Below are 18,606 nucleotides of genomic sequence, written 5' to 3'. Positions count from 1 at the left end.
TACAGCATTGGCCTTTGCTTCTATTACTGGTCATACCCACAGCTGGGTGTTGTTTTTGCTTTGGCTCTGTCTCTTCATTCTGTCTGGAGTTATTTCTCCAGTGATCTCCAGTTACATATTGGGCACCCACCAACCTGGGGAGTTCATCTTTCAGTGTCCTATCTTTCTGCCTTTTCATACTGTTCATGGGGTTCTCAAGGCAAGAATAATATTAATTCATTAATATACAATATTCATTAGTATACAATATTTGTTTTTCTCTTTTTGACTTACTTCACTCTGCATGGCAGTCTCTAGGTCCATCCATGTCCCAACAAATGGCCCGTTTCCATTCCTTTTTACGGCCAATATCCACTGTATGTGTGCGCCACATCTTCTTTGTCCGTTCCTCTGCTGATGGACATTTAGGCTGCTTCCGTGTCCTGACTATTGTAAGTGGTGCTATAAAATGGAGTAATTTTTAAAAATCAGAGGTTAAGGTACTGAGCACACATGTGCCAAACACACACACACACACACACACACACACACACACACACACACACACACACACACACTGTGTGAACATGAACACAGAAGTACAGGGTCAAACTTTCTTTTTCTTTTAGCCTCCTATGAAGATTCTGGTGGCCATGCTGGAGTGGGATTCATGTGAAGCCTCGCGTTGGTCCTGCAGGGGTAGGCATAGGTGAAATGAAGCAGTTGAAAGTCGGCTATGTCTCCCAACTTCTCTGCTCTTAGATCCAAGGACTTGGTGGCCAGGAGAGAACAGGGGATCTCTGATCTCATCCCGGGGCTCTTCCTACTACACCTTGACTTTGGAGAAGCTCTGGGAGGAAGTTCATCTTATTTTCATAATTTTCCCCCTTCTCATTGTAATGCTACTGCCATCTTGAATCCTTGACTTCATCAATAGGAGTCTTTCCAATGGGCCTGGCAAGGCAGTAACACAGAACAAAATCTCTTTTGTGCCTTTGACCTGGGCCAGAGTTTGACCCTTCATCACACAAGTGGAGGAAAGGGGGGCAGGAGTGAGAGCTCCCTCCCCAAAAGACACCCTGCCTAGCAACCAAGCGACACTGCTGCCACAGGGTCAGAGGCCATGATGATTTCTCTGTGCAGACTGACATGCCATTAAGAATGTAAAGCATATTGACTCGACTCTACAAAGGGAAATGAAGGGCCTTAAGAGAGAGTGGGTGGGGGGAGTCTGGAGAGGCACCAGGTCAGGCCCCCAGATGAGTCACCACTCAGCACAGACACCAGCAATGCCCGGTGGGGGATGCGAGGGTCTCCCGCGCTGCATGTGAACCATTTCCCTGCAAGTCTGAGTTACGTGTCACAACAGATAGCTCTGCCAGGGCCTGGATTTATTCTGATGAAAGGATTTTTGATTCAAAGAGACAGGTGGGTGACAAGGGCAGAAAGATTGGGATGTACACCTTTGTCGTGGTTTCCTTTCTCCTCATTGGCAGGCCCCCCACACTTCCTTGGCTCCGTTTAGTAAGGGTGATTGGGGCTCACGCTCTGGATAATAAGCCAGGAGGCTGCATGAGCCCCGAGCTGGATCCTCTTCTAGAAGAGTCCCACTGAATAAATAGAGAGACCCCAGCAGTTGAGGGTGACTCCCTGACACCTCCTGAGATGGATGTCCTTGCTGGCTTTGAAGGCACTTGAACCTGGTAAGACTTGGAAAGCTCCCTTGGGGCCTGTGTGAAGACAAAGGAGGGCCTGGACCTGGGGACAGAACTCAGGGGACACTGGTTTTTATCAGTGTGAAGGCTCCTCTTGCTCTGATCCTTCCTCCACTATTCATTAATTGATGGATGCATCCATCCATCCATTCATTCATTGATCCACCTGGGCAGTCATTTAATGTTGACCATCTGGGTCAGGCTCCGGGAAAATGAAGATAAAGAGGATGCTGTTCCTGCTCCCCAGACACGGTCGTTCTTGAAGAGGAATAGACTCTGAGCACAGATGCACCTGCTATAAGACCTGAACATCCGGGGAGGCTGATGGGCCCTGTGAGCCTGAAACCAGACCTCACACGGAGGTGCTGGGGCAGCCTGGGCGGGAACTCCAGGGCAGGTGTGAGGTCAAGGCAGCTCCCCCTTCAGAGAGGCTACAGCACAGGGTTTTAAATTTAAAAGGTAGTTGGGGGCGAGGGGGCTTCCCTGGTGGTCCAGTGATTAGGACTCCATGCTTCCACTTCAGGGGGCACAGGTTCAATCCCTGGTTGGGGAACTAAGATCCCACATGCCACACTGAGAGGCCAAAAAATTGCTAGTAGGGGCAGCAGAGGAAGAGAAAGGGGCCGGGAGGCCCCGGGAGCAAATGTGCAGTGGAAAAGCCCAGCAGTAAAGGAAAGAACAGGGCTCCCACCTGCCCCTTTGGTGTGGAGGTCTCCTCCCTGTGGGCTTGCAGACCATCCCTGCCTCCTGGCCTTGTATCAGCACCTCCAGTTCATCCCCGCCATGTCCAAGGGCACTTGGCTCAGCTCACCTGCTTCTCCTTTTTCCCATTGGGAATTTTTGGACACAATTCCTTCCTCTCACCTTATCAGTCTGCAGGAGGCTGGTGTGGTTTGCCTGAATTGGACTGCCAGCCAATTTCTTCGGTGGCTTGGCTTCAGAGTCAAGACAGAACATCAGTGCCAAGCTGCCTAATGGCTGACGCGAGCATGTGTTAAGAACCTAATAAAATATCGCCTCCAAAATTTCCAGCCAAATTCACTTACGTAAATAAATCAAACATAAGGCCTGTCGCAGAATATCCCATCGGGCTCCGGGAGACTGCTTTAAAACCTGCTCCAAGCGGAGAGGGGGATGCGTAGAGGGCTAAACTACGAAACAATCCTGTCCTTCCCAGGGACTGTGCTGAAGACATGCTGTTTGTAGTCCCTTCCCATGTGGGACCAATTGATAAATTCCTTCTTGGATGAACTCCCAGGAAAGGCTTGCCTGTGTGTGAGAACTTAGCGTGCTTCTTGGGTCTGCTAACAAAACTGGTGTAACCTGGTCAGCACCAGAAACTACTTTATTTCACGTGTTTGATCACCTTCAGTGGAGTCTGTCTTATTTAGTGTTTTAATTCCACTATTTTATACCATCTAACTTTTGTAAGCTTCCTTTGAGCCTTCTGAAAGTGGGGCTGGGGGGTTAATGTAGGCAAATAATAAAATAGTATTTCTAATCTGAGAATGGGGGTCTTACAGGCGCCCGGTTTTTCCTTGGACCCTGTACCACATCATCTGTTCTCATCCACTTAATTAGCACATTGCATGGGAGGGGCTGCAGTGCTTTGTTGTCGGCTGACTTCAGAGAAACGGCTCTTCAGGAATAAATATTCCTCAGCCAAAAGTTGCTCTTCCCTCCTTTACCTCCTGAGACACCAGCGCCTGTGCACTTTCTCATCTCTCTCCCACCCCCGGCGGCGAAAGTGCCTTCTTAATTATATTGGAAATGACATCATGGGCAGAGCTCACTATCTCTCTCTAGCTTGTACCTGCCAGCAATTTGCAAGAGCCATGGGGGGAGGGTCCACAGGGAGGAGCCTTGGGGAACTTCCAAATTAAAATGCTAACCAACCTCAGAAAGCCAGCACCAAGCCTGGATAAGTCCCTGGAGCAGGAGAGAGATTTCTTTCTGGCCAGTAAATGTCGTTTTAACCCTAAAGAAGCAGGAGAGTACATCACTGTAGTGAATGGAGGCGAGCATCACTGAGCAGACACTGGGAGCAGAGATGGGTGCTATTTAGGGCAAGTCTACCCAAATGTTCTTTTCCAAGGGAAGTTGTCTGCTTTCTCTTCTCCTTATTGCCTAGCCTAGTGATGATTTATTCATGGTCCCTGAGATAAAGGATATGACACTTCACTCAAAAGAGGATTTAAATTCCGATCAGAGTAGACCCCTGTCAAAGCGATGAGGGGATAAGTAATTTGTATGGGGATTCAGTTACTCATGGAAGGAGAAAAGGAGAGTGTGCTTTTATTCAGCACCTTCATGCACCAGGTACTTTATAAATGATCATGTATTGACTCCTCACAGCAACCCATGAAGTAGGCGTTATTGTTCCAATGTTTCAAAGTGAAAATAAATGCCGGTCATGTTACACGTGGAATAGAATTGGGTTTCCAAGCCCTGGCGTCTGACTACAAATCCACTGACTAGACTGCGTGAAAGGGGCTCTTACATTTTAAGATCCATCAAAGCACCATATATATTTTTAAGCCCCTCACAATGTCCCACTCTCCCCATCATCATGCCAGAAGGCAAGCTGTCTATTTCCTGTATGTGGGTGATGAAGCCATACTCTCTGAAAACCATCCATGCCCTTGGCATAAGACAACAGGTGCCATCCTTCTGTATATCACATGTACCTGTCCCAGAAAATGGCTCTATCCTAACTCTTCGTCTCTGCGCTACTGCCATATCGCCCCCTTACCAATGAGACTCCTAAGAGCTCCTCGATACCGTGGACTACAGAACTTATGGTTGGAATGGTCGAGCCTTGCCTTAGATTCCACGGCCTCCGGTGAAACACACAGGGCTAATTCAAAGCTCCAATGTCCTGTGCCCTGGAACGATGCTCTTCTTCACTCTTGCCTGAATGTTAGGCAAGGGCTAAGACCTCAGTGTGCAGTGTCACAAAGACCTCAAGTTTGAATGGGTTTGGGTGTCATTTGTCCCATTGGAAAGGTGACCAATTGGCCAGTTTCATCCTGGAGAACTCACTTCACCTTCCAGGGAATGTATGGGTGGTTTATGTCAAAAATAGTAATTTATCACCCGTGGTAGGACAAAATAGGGTCATAACCTGGTATGCAGGGCAGGCTTTGAGTTAAAGGGAAAAATAGAAGTAGTAGACATGATTACCATGGACAGTGAATCCCAAGACCCTTAGCATCTCCAAATTGGGGCTGCAGACTGTCAGCCAGTCCAACCTTATAGAGACCATCTGAACACCATGCATCTCTTTGTGTTTTTGCCTCACTGAAGCCGTTATCTCATCTCATGAATTCGGAGAGGCTGCCAAGGGGAGCCATCCTGGACGAGCAGTCTGCGTGACATTGCCCTGAGCAGGCTGGAGTCTGGGGGAGTACTGTGTTAATCAGCAGGCACTCCCTCCTGAACACCTGCCCGCCCACCCGGAGTCCCCGGGGAGCAGACCCTGAATAAAGCAGGCTCCCCAGCCGGCTGGCAGGAGCACTTTGCATTTCTGGAGGAGTAATGATTATGTGCCCTTGTCAGAGCCTCCCCACTGGGCATCATTCAAATGCACGGATGAAAAAGACTCAGCTTCCCAGACTGATAGCAACCCCAACTTTTCCCCACACTGGGACCAGGGTGTATCTTAGCAAAATATGGAAGAAACCATGTGGAAATGAGAGGATGAGAACAACGGAATACATTAGTACCACATAAAGAATAATATATAGGTAGTATATATTATATATAATATATAGATAGTATATATTATATATAATATATAGGTAGTATATATTATATAAGTATATAGTATATATAGAAGAATAGTATAAAGGAAGGGGCCAAGTAAGTGGGAAAGCAGAGGTTATTCCCTGGAAGTCCCTGATGCTGGATTAAATGACAGGGTCTGTTGGAAGGAGTGAGAATGGGGAGGAGGCAGAGGGATGAAGTTAAAGGGAGTTGGTTGCAGGGAGAAGTCAGGTTGGAAGAAAAGATGCACTAAAAGGAGGGGTTAGGAGTACAGACACAAACATCCTTTCTTGGGGATACGAGTAACTTTGCCAAAGTATATGTCAGAGTGTCCTTCGTGGGTACCTGGAGGTATAAGACCCTGTTGAAACCTGGGGACTGTCTTGCATCTGGGTCTGTGGTTTCTGGACCACATGGGGCCCCACAGTCTCTGCCTAGGAGTTCTGTGCTTCCAACCAGGCTTGAGAGAGCATGGAGGTTTCATTCTCCCCCATGGTCAGCTTTCTTGCTAGACTGGTAGAGCAATCAAACCAAGACACTTCAGTCTGTCCTGATCTACCAATTAAAAAAAATAACAAACCACCTTTATTAGGCACCTATTGTGTGCCAGGCACTGTGCTTGGATGCAGGGCTACACATATTGATCAAATCTGATCCTGCCCTCTGGGAACATATTGTCTGGCAGAATTCTGTTGCATTTAAAAAACGCAGCTTCAAACTCTTCCTGTCTGTGCTGTCTGTTACTTGCTGGATTATGCAGCTTTTAAAACCAAATCTTTGGAGTCAGTCCCGGTCTCGAGCCCCTTGGCTGCCCTGTGCCCCTGTGGGGTTGTGCCTTGGGCACAGTGACAGTTCTAAGCTCCAGTGCCTGCATGCTTACAACGTGTTACAGGTTTGCTTTGAAGATGAAATAAGATGATATAAGTGAAGCACGCAGCCCAGAACCTGGAGGGGGTAGGGGGCTGTAGAATATGGTGGTGCCCCAGGGTAAAGGGGTAGCGGCAGCTGGAGGGAAAGCGGGAAAGGGCCAGGAAACCTGGACATTAGCATGGTGTGTGCAGAGACAGCTTTTTGTCTGCCAGGACTCCCACGTGATTGATGCCCTCTGGTTTTCTTTCCTTCCTGTTTCAGATCATTGCAGCCTTTTCTCAAACCACCTGCTTAAGTGGACTGTTGTTCAGTTGCTAAGTTGTGTCTGACTCTTCTTTTCTGTGACCCCGTGGACTGTAGCCCACCAGGCTCCTCTGTCCATGGGATTTCCCAGGCAAGGATACTAGAGTGGGTTGCCATTTCCTTCTCTAGGGGATCTTCCCGACCCAGGGGTCAAACCTGCGTCTCCTGCATTGGCAGGTGGGCCAACAGAGAAGCCCAAAATGGACTAGCAAAGGGCTGTCCTGGCCCCATGTTTGCTGATCACTAAGGTGACCTCCCTTGTCCATGGACAGGCTTCTCAACACCATGAATCTTAGTTTCCTGCCTTATCAGTTAAACATAGGTTGGGTAACCAGTCAGTAGCTTTTTATATAATCCGGTGTTCCTAGGTGATTTATACCCGCCTGACCATTGAGTTAAATCTGCTGGTTACTAGCTTTGTGCATTTGGCAAGTTACTCCTTTCTCTGGGCTTTGGCTCCTCTGTATATTACATTGGGGTGATCCTGACATCCGCCTCCTGGGTAAGGACTGACTCACTTCTCTGCTGGGAGAGATGCTGCACCAGTAAACAGAAACCCTTAGTATTGGCTGTGTCTGGAGTCAGCTTTGCTGCGATGCTCCGCTGCTGGTCCCTCCTGAGCTGGAGGTCAAGCATTTGTCTCCTGTCCTCTAATGAGTTGGGGTTCAGACTGAATGGGGACCTCCCAGATGGTGAAATGCTCTGTCAGGATCCACTGAGGTTTACAACACCCCCATCCCTACCCCTGTCTATCCCAGGTGCCTGGGAGCCCTGAAGAACGAATCAGCCTACATAAAGCCTCCCCGCATTTGCCCCCAGCCACGGGAACCCAGGGCTGCTGGAAGAGGCAGGAAGGAAGCCCGCCTCCCCAGCTAATCAGCCAGAGCATCAAGGGGGCGACCGCGAAGGGGAGCGCAGCTAGACCCGCGGCTGTGTGCGGGATGACCTCATGCATTCTCTCGACCGCCTGCGCTGCGACCCCTCCCCAGGATGAAGGAGCAGCCAACCAGCGCTCGGCTGCCTATTGCCGAGCCCCCCAGGGGGGAGGGGAGGGCGGGAGCCAGGTTCCCAGCTGCTCCAGGAAACAATAACAGGCAGGGCTTCAAAGAGGCCGAAGGCAAGCTCTGGCATCAGTAATTCAGAGCTGGCCCTCTTCACCTCCCTGTCTCCCTCTAGGTTTTCAGAAAAGTTGGGAAGAAAGAGCACTGACCTCTTTCTTTCCACTCTCCGCACAGGACTCTGCCACGCTACAGCTGCTCCACCTCCGCCTCCTCCGGGGCGGGAATCACATTTTCCTGGGATGGGGGATGGCAGTACCCAGTGCCCAGGGGGAGGTGAGACCCAGCTGTCCCCAGCAGCCTGGCGGTCACAGGGGGCAATGTGGCCACAAGTGAGTTGTCCAGAACAGCCTTGGGGAGAAAGGAAAGGGGCGAGAGTGATCTCTCAGTCTCCCAGCCCCGTGATTCCTCCCAAAGCACAGATGGGAGCCGTGTGCGGTTTTAATTTTTTAATGCAATTAATTTAGAAGTAGCAATTCCATTGATTTCAAATCTGTGAGTTGCCCCCAAGGAATGGGGGATGACAGGAAAGGGCTTGAGGGGAGAAGTGACTGAGTTGAAGCTGCCAGCAGCCATCGGCTGCCTCCGATCAGCCCCTAAGACAAAGGTGTCCCCAGCTGGACTTGTGTTTGCGGCCTCCTTGCCCAGGTCAATGGCATTATAAAGAGAAAGTGCAAATACTAGTACAGGGCTTTTTGCGGAGACCCCATTCTGTGTCTCAAACAACCAAGAGGTTTGGGTTTTCCTGTTGGTAGGACCTGAACGCCAGGTTCTGCGGGGCTTCTGTCTGTAGGTGTGCGTTTGTTTTCTGAGGCTGCCGTAACAAATCACCACAAACTTGGGTGCTTGAAATAACAAACACATTCTCTCACAGTTCTGAAAGGCAGAAGCCAAAGTCAAGCTGTCAGCAGAGCTGAGCTTCCTCCGGAAGCTGGAGGGGAAGATCCATTCTTTTCGGCTTCTGGTGACTGTCAGCCTTCCCTGACACCCGGCTTCATCACTCCCATCTCTGTCTTCACACGGCCCTCTGGTGTGCGGCTGTATGTGTCAGAACTCCATCCGTCTCTCTCCTAGAAGGATCTGTGTGATTGCACTTCCTTTCAAGGCTCATAATCACATCATTTACAATTGAGGGTCATGATCACCGGCTCCAGCATTTAGGATAGACCTTTTGGAAGGAGGTCACCATTCAGCCCATTACAGGGCACAGCAAGTCATGTCACAAACTAATTCACCATGTTCAGAGCACCCTGTTCTATTTGCAGAAGCCAAAACACGTAAGTAACCCAAGTGTCCATCAGTGGATCAATAAATAAACAGAATGTGGTTCATTCATACTGTGGAATATTATTCAGCCCTGAAAAGAAAGGAAATTCCGAAACCTGCTGCCACGTGAATGAACTCTGAAGATGTCATGCTAAGTGAAATAAGCCAGCCACAAAAGGACAAACACTTTATAATTGTACTTAGATGGGGTACCTGAAGTAGTCAGGTTCATAGGAATGGAAAGCAGACTGATGGCTGCCAGGGGCTGGAGGAGGGGGGATGGGGAATTATTTTGCAAGAGGAAATATTCTAGGGCTGCATAACAGTGTGAATATACTTAATAATATTGAACTGCATACTTAAAAGTGGTTAAGATGCTCAATTTTTATGTTATGTGTGTTTTACCATACTTTAAAAAATGTTTGAATTAAAAGTGATACTGTTTCTTAATGCATATAGGTGGAATCTAAAAAAATAGTGGTACAGTTGAACCTATTTGCAGAGCAGTGACAGAGACACAGATATAGAGAGTGGACGTGTGGACATGAAGAGGGGAGGAACTGGAAGACTGGGTTAACATATATACACTACCATGTATAAGATAGATAGCTAGCAGGAACCTGTTATATAATACAGGAGCTCAGTTCAGTGATGACCTAGAGGGGTGAGATGGCAGGGAAGGGAGGCTCAAGAGGGAGGAGATATATTTGCGTATATATATAGCTGATTCATAGCAGAAACCAACATAATATTGCAAAGCAACTGTACCCCAATTAAAAAAAAGTTAAAGGATAATACAAATAAGTAAATTTACTGCAACATAAGAGTGTGCATGCCAAGGATGAATGAAATCCCTGTGGTAAATGCTAGAGGAGTTCAGAGGAGAATGAGACCATTTAGAGATGGGATGATCCAGGGTCCTTCCTGGAAGAAGTGGGCCTTGAGCAAAATAAAACTTAAATGGGAGGGGGCAGGGGAGAGAGGATATTGTGGGCAAAGGTTTGAAAATAGAAATGAGATTGGTGGGTTTTTTTTTTTTTTTCACTCTGATACAAACAGATTGGACAGAAATGAGCACTTTGGGAGAGAATTGGAGAAAAGTGAGATTGGATAGGCCCTATATTCAAAAGAGTGGCCTTAAATACCAGACTGGCCTTTACAACTTGATACCATTTAGGAGATTATTATAATAATTCATAGGTGAGATAATGAGCATCTGAAATAATGGTGAACACATAGAACATTCACTTTGTCTCAAGCACTTGCTCTGGCACCTAACGCGGGTCAATATTAATTCATTCAGTCCTCATTGCAGTCCTATGATGTGGGCATAGAGATCATCCCCATTTTGCAGCCAAGCAGACTGAGGTGCAGAAAGGTCAAGTGACTTGCCCAAGATTGGATAAGAAGGATGTCTATGTTAACTGATAGATTTAAGAGATCCAGGGAGATCCAGAATGGTTGCAGAGTTTTTTAGAAAAAGTGACTAGACCCTTGAGAACATTGGGCAGGTTTTAGGGAAGGAAGGAACTAAATTTAATAAAAAGCTTAATGAATAAAGAATCCAAGGGCAGGAGTCATAATTCATCAATCTAGTTCATAATTTTATAGAGGAAAATGCTGAGATTCATAGCAGTTACACAGTTTGTCTAAGAGTGTCTCTTTGGAATGGATCCATGTTAAGCGGAAAGTACACTGTGTGATTGATAATAAAAATATTCCAGGGAGAACTAGAGAGGAACTAGGGTACCATCTGGTCAGCTGATTCCTCTCGCCACACTTTGCTTGAACAGTTCACAAGGTCAGCTAAAAGGATCGTGTGTGCCCGGAGCACTGTATAGCCATGTGTCCGTGTGAAGTGTTCTTTTGATCTTTACAATCCAATCATGTCCCTCCTTGGAAGCCAGTATAGACGGGGCCCATTCTGGAACCCTGTCCATGCAGGTGTGTTTTCAGTTTCCCACTGGAGCAGTCCAGAGCCCTGGGAACTCAGATCTGCATGGTAGAGTAAGACGTTTATAAATAAATTCTACTTGTCAGTTAGAAGGAGGATTTAAAGCCAAGAAGGGCACATGGGAAAAGAATCTGAGATAGAAAAAGAAAATGAGAAAAGCTATTGAGTGAACAAAGTTCAGTATGGGTTAAGAGAAAGTCAGTCTTAAATGTCGTGACCTTGGAGAGCCTGGATGGTGCCAGTGATCCAGAACAGGCTGTTTCTAACCCACAACGCACAGGGCTTGCTTGCTCTCATTGGCATTGAGGCCTCAGCCACATTTGTCCTGTAGAACCTGACCAGTCTACAGGCCACCTGGCTGGCCTTGCTCCCAGCCAAATCCTGCAAAGCTCCACAAATGTTTACAGCACAACTAATTGGCAAATTATAATCAGCATATTTTGTAAACGTCCCTTCAAAGTAACTAATAGCATAAAGCTTTCTGCTTACCCAGCAGTGTTCACCAAATGAGTTTAGGAAACATTCTGAACGATGTAAGTTCATTAATCACCACCGCATCAAGGTGGGATATTGTCTTAGTTTGCAAGTTCAGGGAATCACTGACTGATGCCTTAAATAGCTTTAAACCTGCCATACAGGGAATTAAAATTTCAGTGCCTGAATCAGTTGGATAAGCTAGGTTATTGTCTGATGACAAACCAACCCCTAAGGTCGCAGTGGAAACCGAACAATGAGATTTATTTCTCACTCATGCTACTCATCCATGAGGCGGGTGGGAGAGCTTGCTCTCATTGGTAGAGCGGCTACCAGCTAGGGCATTGCCAGTCACCATGACAGCAGAAGAGGAATGTGTCTTGTTTTTTTAAGATTTTTTTAATGTGGGTCATTTTTAAAAAGTCTTTATTGAATTTCTTACAAGATTGCTTCTGTTTCATGTTTTGGTTTTTCGGTCTTGAGCCATTTGGGATATTATTAGCTCCCTGACCAGGTATGGATGTGAGAGCTGGACTGTGAAGAAAGCTGAGCGCCGAAGAATGGATGCTTTTGAACTGTGGTGTTGGAGAAGACTCTTGAGGGTCCCTTGGACTGCAAGGAGATCCAGCCAGTCCATTCTGAAGGAGATCATCCCTGGGTGTTCTTTGGAAGGAATGATGCTAAAGCTGAAACTCCAGTACTTTGGCCACCTCATGTGAAGAGTTGACTCATTGGAAAAGACTCTGATGCTGGGAGGGATTGGGGGCAGGAGGAGAGGGGACGACCGAGGATGAGATGGCTGGATGGCATCACTGACTCGATGGACGTGAGTCTGAGTGAACTCCGGGAGCTGGTGATGGACAGGGAGGCCTGGCGTGCTGTGATTCATGGGATCGCAAAGAGTCGGACACGACTGAGCGACTGAACTGACTGACTGAACTGACCAGGGTTCAAACCTGCACTACTTTATTGGAAGGTAAATTCTTACCTACTGGACTGCCAGGAAATTCACAAAAATCTCTTAATTTAGATGATAATGTCGTCATATAGGAGACTACTCATATGAAGGACATGGCAGTACCTCAGTAAGTTCTTTGAAAGGCATGAGATTGGAAGAAGGGGAATTAAATGTGTAATTTGAGTGTTTCAGATGACTGGCTAAGGTAGCCCCATGCCTCCATTTCTACAGAGAAAAGGCCTGACTGCTGGGACTCAAATATTAATATTTAAGGCCTATGGGCTAAGACTACAGTACTTTTCTCAGCTCATTTCCTTTTTCCAGACTCCCCACCACCTCTCCTGCACACTGGTTGGTCATTCACCCAGCCCATTCTATGGAACGATTACAGTATTTAGTCATGTGGTAGATGACTTCTAGTCTCTTCCTGGGTAAATTTATGTTCAGTTCAGTTCAGTTCAGTCGCTCAGTCGTGTCCGACTCTTTGCGACCCCATGAATCGCAGCACGCCAGGCCTCCCTGTCCATCACCAGCTCCCAGAGTTCACTCAGACTCACGTCCATCGAGTCAGTGATGCCATCCAGCCATCTCATCCTCTGTCATCCCCTTCTCCTCCTGCCCCCAATCCCTCCCAGCATCAGAGTCTTTTCCAATGAGTCAACTCTTCACATGAGGTGGCCAAAGTACTGGAGCATCATTCCTTCCAAAGAAATCCCAGGGTTGATCTCCTTCAAAATGGACTGGTTGGATCTCCTTTGTGTACCTCTGGTCAATTCCATTGAGATGATGGCTTTCAAGTTTAACTCTCTTCTTTTCTTGGGTAGATTTGTATACCTCTGGATATTTCTCTTGAGATGATGGCTTTCAAGTTTAACTCTCAAAGAGAAGGAAATCTTATTTCCATCATTTCCAAGTTTGGACTGGGAATCTCCCCATTACCTCTAAGAACCTACAAATAATGGCAGTGACACGTCATTTTAGAAAACCAGTTTGATCCAATGTGCTCCCCCCATGCACCCTCTGTCACCATTCACCAGAGTTGACCTCATCTGACTTTTGCCATTAAAAAAAAAATCAAATCTGTTCCGAGACCAGTGAGGATGCTTTTCCACATGTGACACAAGCTTCAAAGGCAGACCCCAAAGATGATCAAAATGTTTAAAGAAACAGCAGATTATAGAAATGCTATGACTGCTCTGAAAGGGATGCGAGCATTTGGAAGGATGAGTTACGGTACTTTGCAATGTAAAAATCTGCCTTGCCTCCCTCCAGTGGGTCACAGCCTCTGCATTAAATACTTTTTATCTGGGCAGCCAGGTACCTCGTGGGGATGGAGGTGATGCTAGCAACACAGCCCCACAGCGTCCCTTAACAAATACAGCCTGAAGCTCCAAGAGCCCTCCTCCCCTTAGATTCTACTTGTCACTCATTAATGACGCTCTGAGATGTGCCACATTTACTCCCCTGCCCGCCTTAGTGTGAATGGAAGTATAGCATATGGGATGACATTGATTTATCAAAATGGATTCTCCTGTTGATTTATGTCCTTTGAGGGGAGGAAGCTCTGCCCCCACTTCAAAACCACTGTCATCATTTTTGGCAGTTTTCATTGGTAAATTGGTGGTGATGAGACACTGAGGCTGCCATGCTGGGAGCCCAGGATGAGGCAGCAGAGACGGAACCATCTGCTTTGGCTTTTTGCAATGAACACTAGCTGTTACTCTGTGCCCTCACGAGAGTCTAAGGGCCTGTTGGCAAGTACTGTGTGCTGTGCATTTGCATATCTCCTGCAGGGTTCGCTAGTGCCCTACACATTTTAGGCACTCCATAAATGTTTGTTGGATCAAAGGAAGTGCCCCTGTCTTAGTCGCTGCCTAACAAATACAGTAGACCTGGAGGCTTAGATAGGAGAAACCTATTTTGTCACAGTTCTGTAGGGTGGAAGTCCAAGGTCTGGGTGCCAGCCTGGTTGGGCTCTATGAGGGCTCTTTTCTTGACTTGGAGACTGCAGCCTTCTCACTTTGTCCTCACTTGGGGGAAGGAGAGCAAGCCAGCTCACTGGGATCTCTTCTTATAAGGACACTAATCCCATCATGAGAACCTGCCCTCATGACCTCATCTAACCCTGATCAGCTCCCAAAGGCCTCACTGCCTAATACCATCATGGTGGGGTTTAGGGCTTCCACATATGCATTTGGGAGGGGGGACACAGTACAGTCCTTAGTAGCACCAAAAAAGTGAAATAAGAAACTAAACTGTCTTGTAACTCTTTTTTTTCTTAACCATCTTAACTCTTTTCATCCACCCCTACTCCTTCCCCCTATCTCTGGCAACCATCAGTCTGTTCTGTGTATCTATGAAGTGTTTTTTTTTTCTTTTTTAGATTCCGCATATAAGTGAAACCATATAGTATTTGTCTTTCTCTGTTTGATTTATTTCGTTTAGCATAATACCCTCAAGGTCCACCCATGTTGTTGTGAATGGTAAACTTTCCCTCTTCTTTATGGCTGAATAATACTGCACTGTGTATATACCACATTTTCTTTACCCATTCATCTATAGATGGACACAGCTTGCTTCCATGTCTAGACTGTAGTAAATAATGCTGCAGTGAACAAGGGGGTACATATGTCTTTTCACGTTAGTGTTTTTGTTTACTTTGGATAAATACCCAGAAGTGGAATTGCTAGATCTTATGCTAGTTCTAAAACTGTTATGTAACTCTTTGTTAAAATTAAGTTTTATGTATTTTGTTTTTGGCTGTGTTGGCTGTCTGCTGCTGCACACAGGGTTTCTTTAGTTGCGGCGGGTGGGGGCTACTCAGTTGCTGTGTGTGGGCTTCTCACTGCAATGGCTTCTCTTATTGTGGAGCACAGGCTCTAGGCTTTCAGGCTTCTGTGGTTGCAGCACACTGGTTCAGTAGTTTCAGTGCACAGGTCCAGTTGCTCCATGGCACATGAGATCCTCCCAGATCAGGGATCGAACCCGTGTCCCTCGCACTGGCAGGTAGATCCTCAACCACTGGACCATCAGGGAAGTCCTGGTATGTAACTCTTGATTTACACATCTTATCCACCCTCTTAATAGAAAAATGGAACCAAGTAACCACCAGAACAGGAAATATACTCAGGAACGGTATACTAATGTGTGTTAATGGAAATACACACACACGCGCGTGCACACACACACACACACACATACACACGTTTTCCCTTCTCGAATCCTTTTTTGCTTTGTGCTTAGAGACATCCAGGGAGTATGCTTGGAACAGGGCAGTTGTAGAATAAAGGCAATGCATCTACAAAAACCTGATCTTGGAGGCAATTTAGAAATAGTTGATACCTTTTGGCTCCGCGTCTCTGTTATCAGCCTTTCCTTCCCCTCCTACATCTGAACCTGGTGGTGGTGGTGGTGGTGTTCAGTTGCCAAGTCGTGTCTGACTCTTTGTGACCCTGTGGACTGCAGCACACCAGGCTTCCCTGTCCTTTACTACCTCCTGGAATTTGCTCAGACTCAGCCCATTGAGTTGGTGATGCTATCTAACCATCTCATCCTCTGCCACACTCTTCTCTTGTCCTCAGTCTTTCCCAGCATCAGAGTCTTGTCCAGTGAGTCAGCTCTTTGCATCAGGTGGCCAAAGTATTAGAGCTTTAGCATCAGTCCTTCCAATGAATATTCAGGGTTTATTTCCTTTAGGATTGACTGGTTTGATCTCCTTGCTGTTCAAGGGACTCTCAAGAGTCTTCTCCAGCACCACAGTTCAAAAGCATCAATTCTTTGGTGTTCAGCCTTCTTTATGGTCCAACTCTCACATCTATACATGACTACTGGGAAAACCATAGCTTTGACTATATGAACCTTTGTCACCAAAGAGAGGCATCTGCTTTTTAATACGCTGTCTATATTTGTCACAGCTTTTTTTCCCAAAGAGCAAGCACCTTTTAATTTCATGACTGCAGTCACTGTCCACAGTGATTTTGGAGCCCAAGAAAATAAAATATGAGCCTCGTAGTCTGTGGTCATCTCAACAGTGATAGGCCAGAGTGATGGATGTATTGACGATGCAAACAGCTACAATGATTTCATAGCTAAGGCTCTGACACACTCCTTTAGATTGGCAGAGATGTTCAGGAAAGAGTTGGTGATAAAAATATTCTTGGAGAGGCAGATTTTTGGTTTATTCTTAAATAACTATTCTCAAGTTCCTTTGGCCTTAATGTCAACATTTCTGGCAGGAAGATACTCTTATTGTTTGAATTTTAAATTATGGGAGCATATAGAATGATCGGGGCTTCCCATGTGGCTCAGATGGTAAAGAATCCGCTTGCCAATGCAGGAGACACTGGTTTGATCCCCGGGTTGGGAAGATCCCCTGGAGAAGGAAATGGGAACCCGCTGCAGTATTCTTGCCTGGAGAATTCCATGGACAGAGAAGGCTGATGGTCTATAGTCCATGGGGTCGCAAAGAGTCGGACACGACTGAGTAACACACACACACACACACACACACACACACACACACACTCACACACACACACGCGCATAGAATAGTCAAGGGTAGTCTCTGGAGCCAGGGTTTAAATCTCAACCCCAGTACTTAAAGAGAGATGTTTAATCTTTGAGCACCTGTTTCCTCCCCATACAATGGAATTAATAATAGAGTTGTGATGAGGGTTAAAGAAGCTGGTGTTTTTAAAGTGCTTGGAACAGGCCCTAACACATAGCAGATAGCACATAGCAAATACTATATAAGTGCATGGTAAATATATATATATATATATATATATATATATATATATATAAGGTGGCTACAGAGTTCAAGTTTTTCCACTATATCTTATGGGAAAATCAAAATGAGCTTATTGGCCAAACCAATATATCTATCTTCACATTCTATAATATATTAATTATAGTGTTAATATAGTATTATGTAACATTTGTGTTATGCAATGTATATTTGATGTATGTCACAGCATATATATATTACATATGTTAGTCTTAGTTGCTTAGTCTTGTCTGGCTCTTTGCAACCCCATGAACTGTAGCCTGCCAGGCTCCTCAGTCGATGGGATTTCTCAGGAAGAATACTGGAGTGGGCAGCCATTTCCTTCTCCATAGGATGTTCCTGACCCAGGGATCGAACCCGTGTCTCCTGCATGGCAGACAGATTCTTTACCATCTGAGCCACCAGGGTAGCCCATTACGTATGTATGACTCTGTATTTATATAAGGGACTTCCCTGGTGGCTCAGATTGTAAAGCGTCTGCCTACAATGCGGGACACCTGGGTTCAATCCCTGGGTTGGGAAGATCTGGAGAAGGAAATGGCAACCCACTCCAGTATTCTTGCCTGGAAAATCCCATGGACAGAGGAGCCTGGTAGGCTACAGTCCACAGTGTCGCAAAGAGTCGGACACGACTGAGTGACTCCACTTTCACGTATATATATATATATATATATTTTTTTTTAATAAGATATCTTCCTGTCAACTTAGCATCAAATGTTCTCCTGCGTGGGGGAGGAGAGCTGTGGGGTCTGACAGCCTTGTCAGTGAGCAAGTACCATTTGCTGGTAGAACAAACTACCAGGAAAAAAGGCAGACGGTCTCAGTCCACTGACGGCCCTGTCCGCACTGTCAACTCCTTGGGTTTTATAAACACCACATGTATGGACAATTCTTGAACTTTGAGACATTCCCTTCAAGATATATGAGCTTGAGATTGCATGTTTCAGGAAACGGAATCTCTCATCACTTGCTCTTCCATTTTGTTCTCTCTCCAGCCCAAGCTTTTGGCCAAGGAGCTGCTTGACCTCGTGGCCTCTCACTTTAACCTGAAGGAGAAGGAATACTTTGGAATTGCCTTCACAGATGAGACGTAAGTACGCACATGTTCAGAGAACCTGAAAGGAAAATATGGAACCCGAAATCGCACTGTCTCAACTGTCCGCAGTGAAGGCTACTGCAGGCCACTTAGGTCTCATGGTTCAGGGTCAGTCCAAGTTCATCATTTGAATTTCAAAGGCCTTGTGATCATGCCTGGAACAGCCAAAGGATATAATTAGGGTGATGCTCATATTATGAAATTATTAGGTAAACCAGTTCCTATAATCAAGCCAGTGCGTGTTCAGAACTGAAATGTTTCTTTTTTTTAAAAAAAAGTAGATTTATCTGGGTTTGTTTTCTGTTAGAGTTAAACGAAAACGTCTGGAAATGCAGCATTTCTTTCCAGTGTTGGAATAACAATAACAGGAAGTCAGTGCGAT

At 46.2% G+C, this 18,606-nt stretch overlaps 1 protein-coding gene across 9 annotated transcripts in view; it reads left to right on the top strand.

The window, feature by feature from the left end:
- Positions 1-18,606, top strand: part of FRMD4A (FERM domain containing 4A) — a 703,559-nt gene that overhangs the window by 514,816 nt on the left and 170,137 nt on the right. For all 9 annotated transcript variants that reach the window (XM_060397374.1, XM_060397375.1, XM_042230562.2 and 6 more), the window contains one exon: positions 18,124-18,218. In XM_060397374.1, the coding sequence (XP_060253357.1) occupies positions 18,124-18,218 (95 nt within the window). The remainder of the gene's footprint in view (positions 1-18,123; positions 18,219-18,606) is intronic.

This window comes from Ovis aries, chromosome 13, assembly GCF_016772045.2.
Source record: "Ovis aries strain OAR_USU_Benz2616 breed Rambouillet chromosome 13, ARS-UI_Ramb_v3.0, whole genome shotgun sequence".
NCBI classification, from domain to species: Eukaryota; Metazoa; Chordata; class Mammalia; order Artiodactyla; family Bovidae; genus Ovis; species Ovis aries.
Note: the sequence above shows the minus strand (reverse complement) of the source record. Positions and strands in the feature narration are given on the sequence as shown.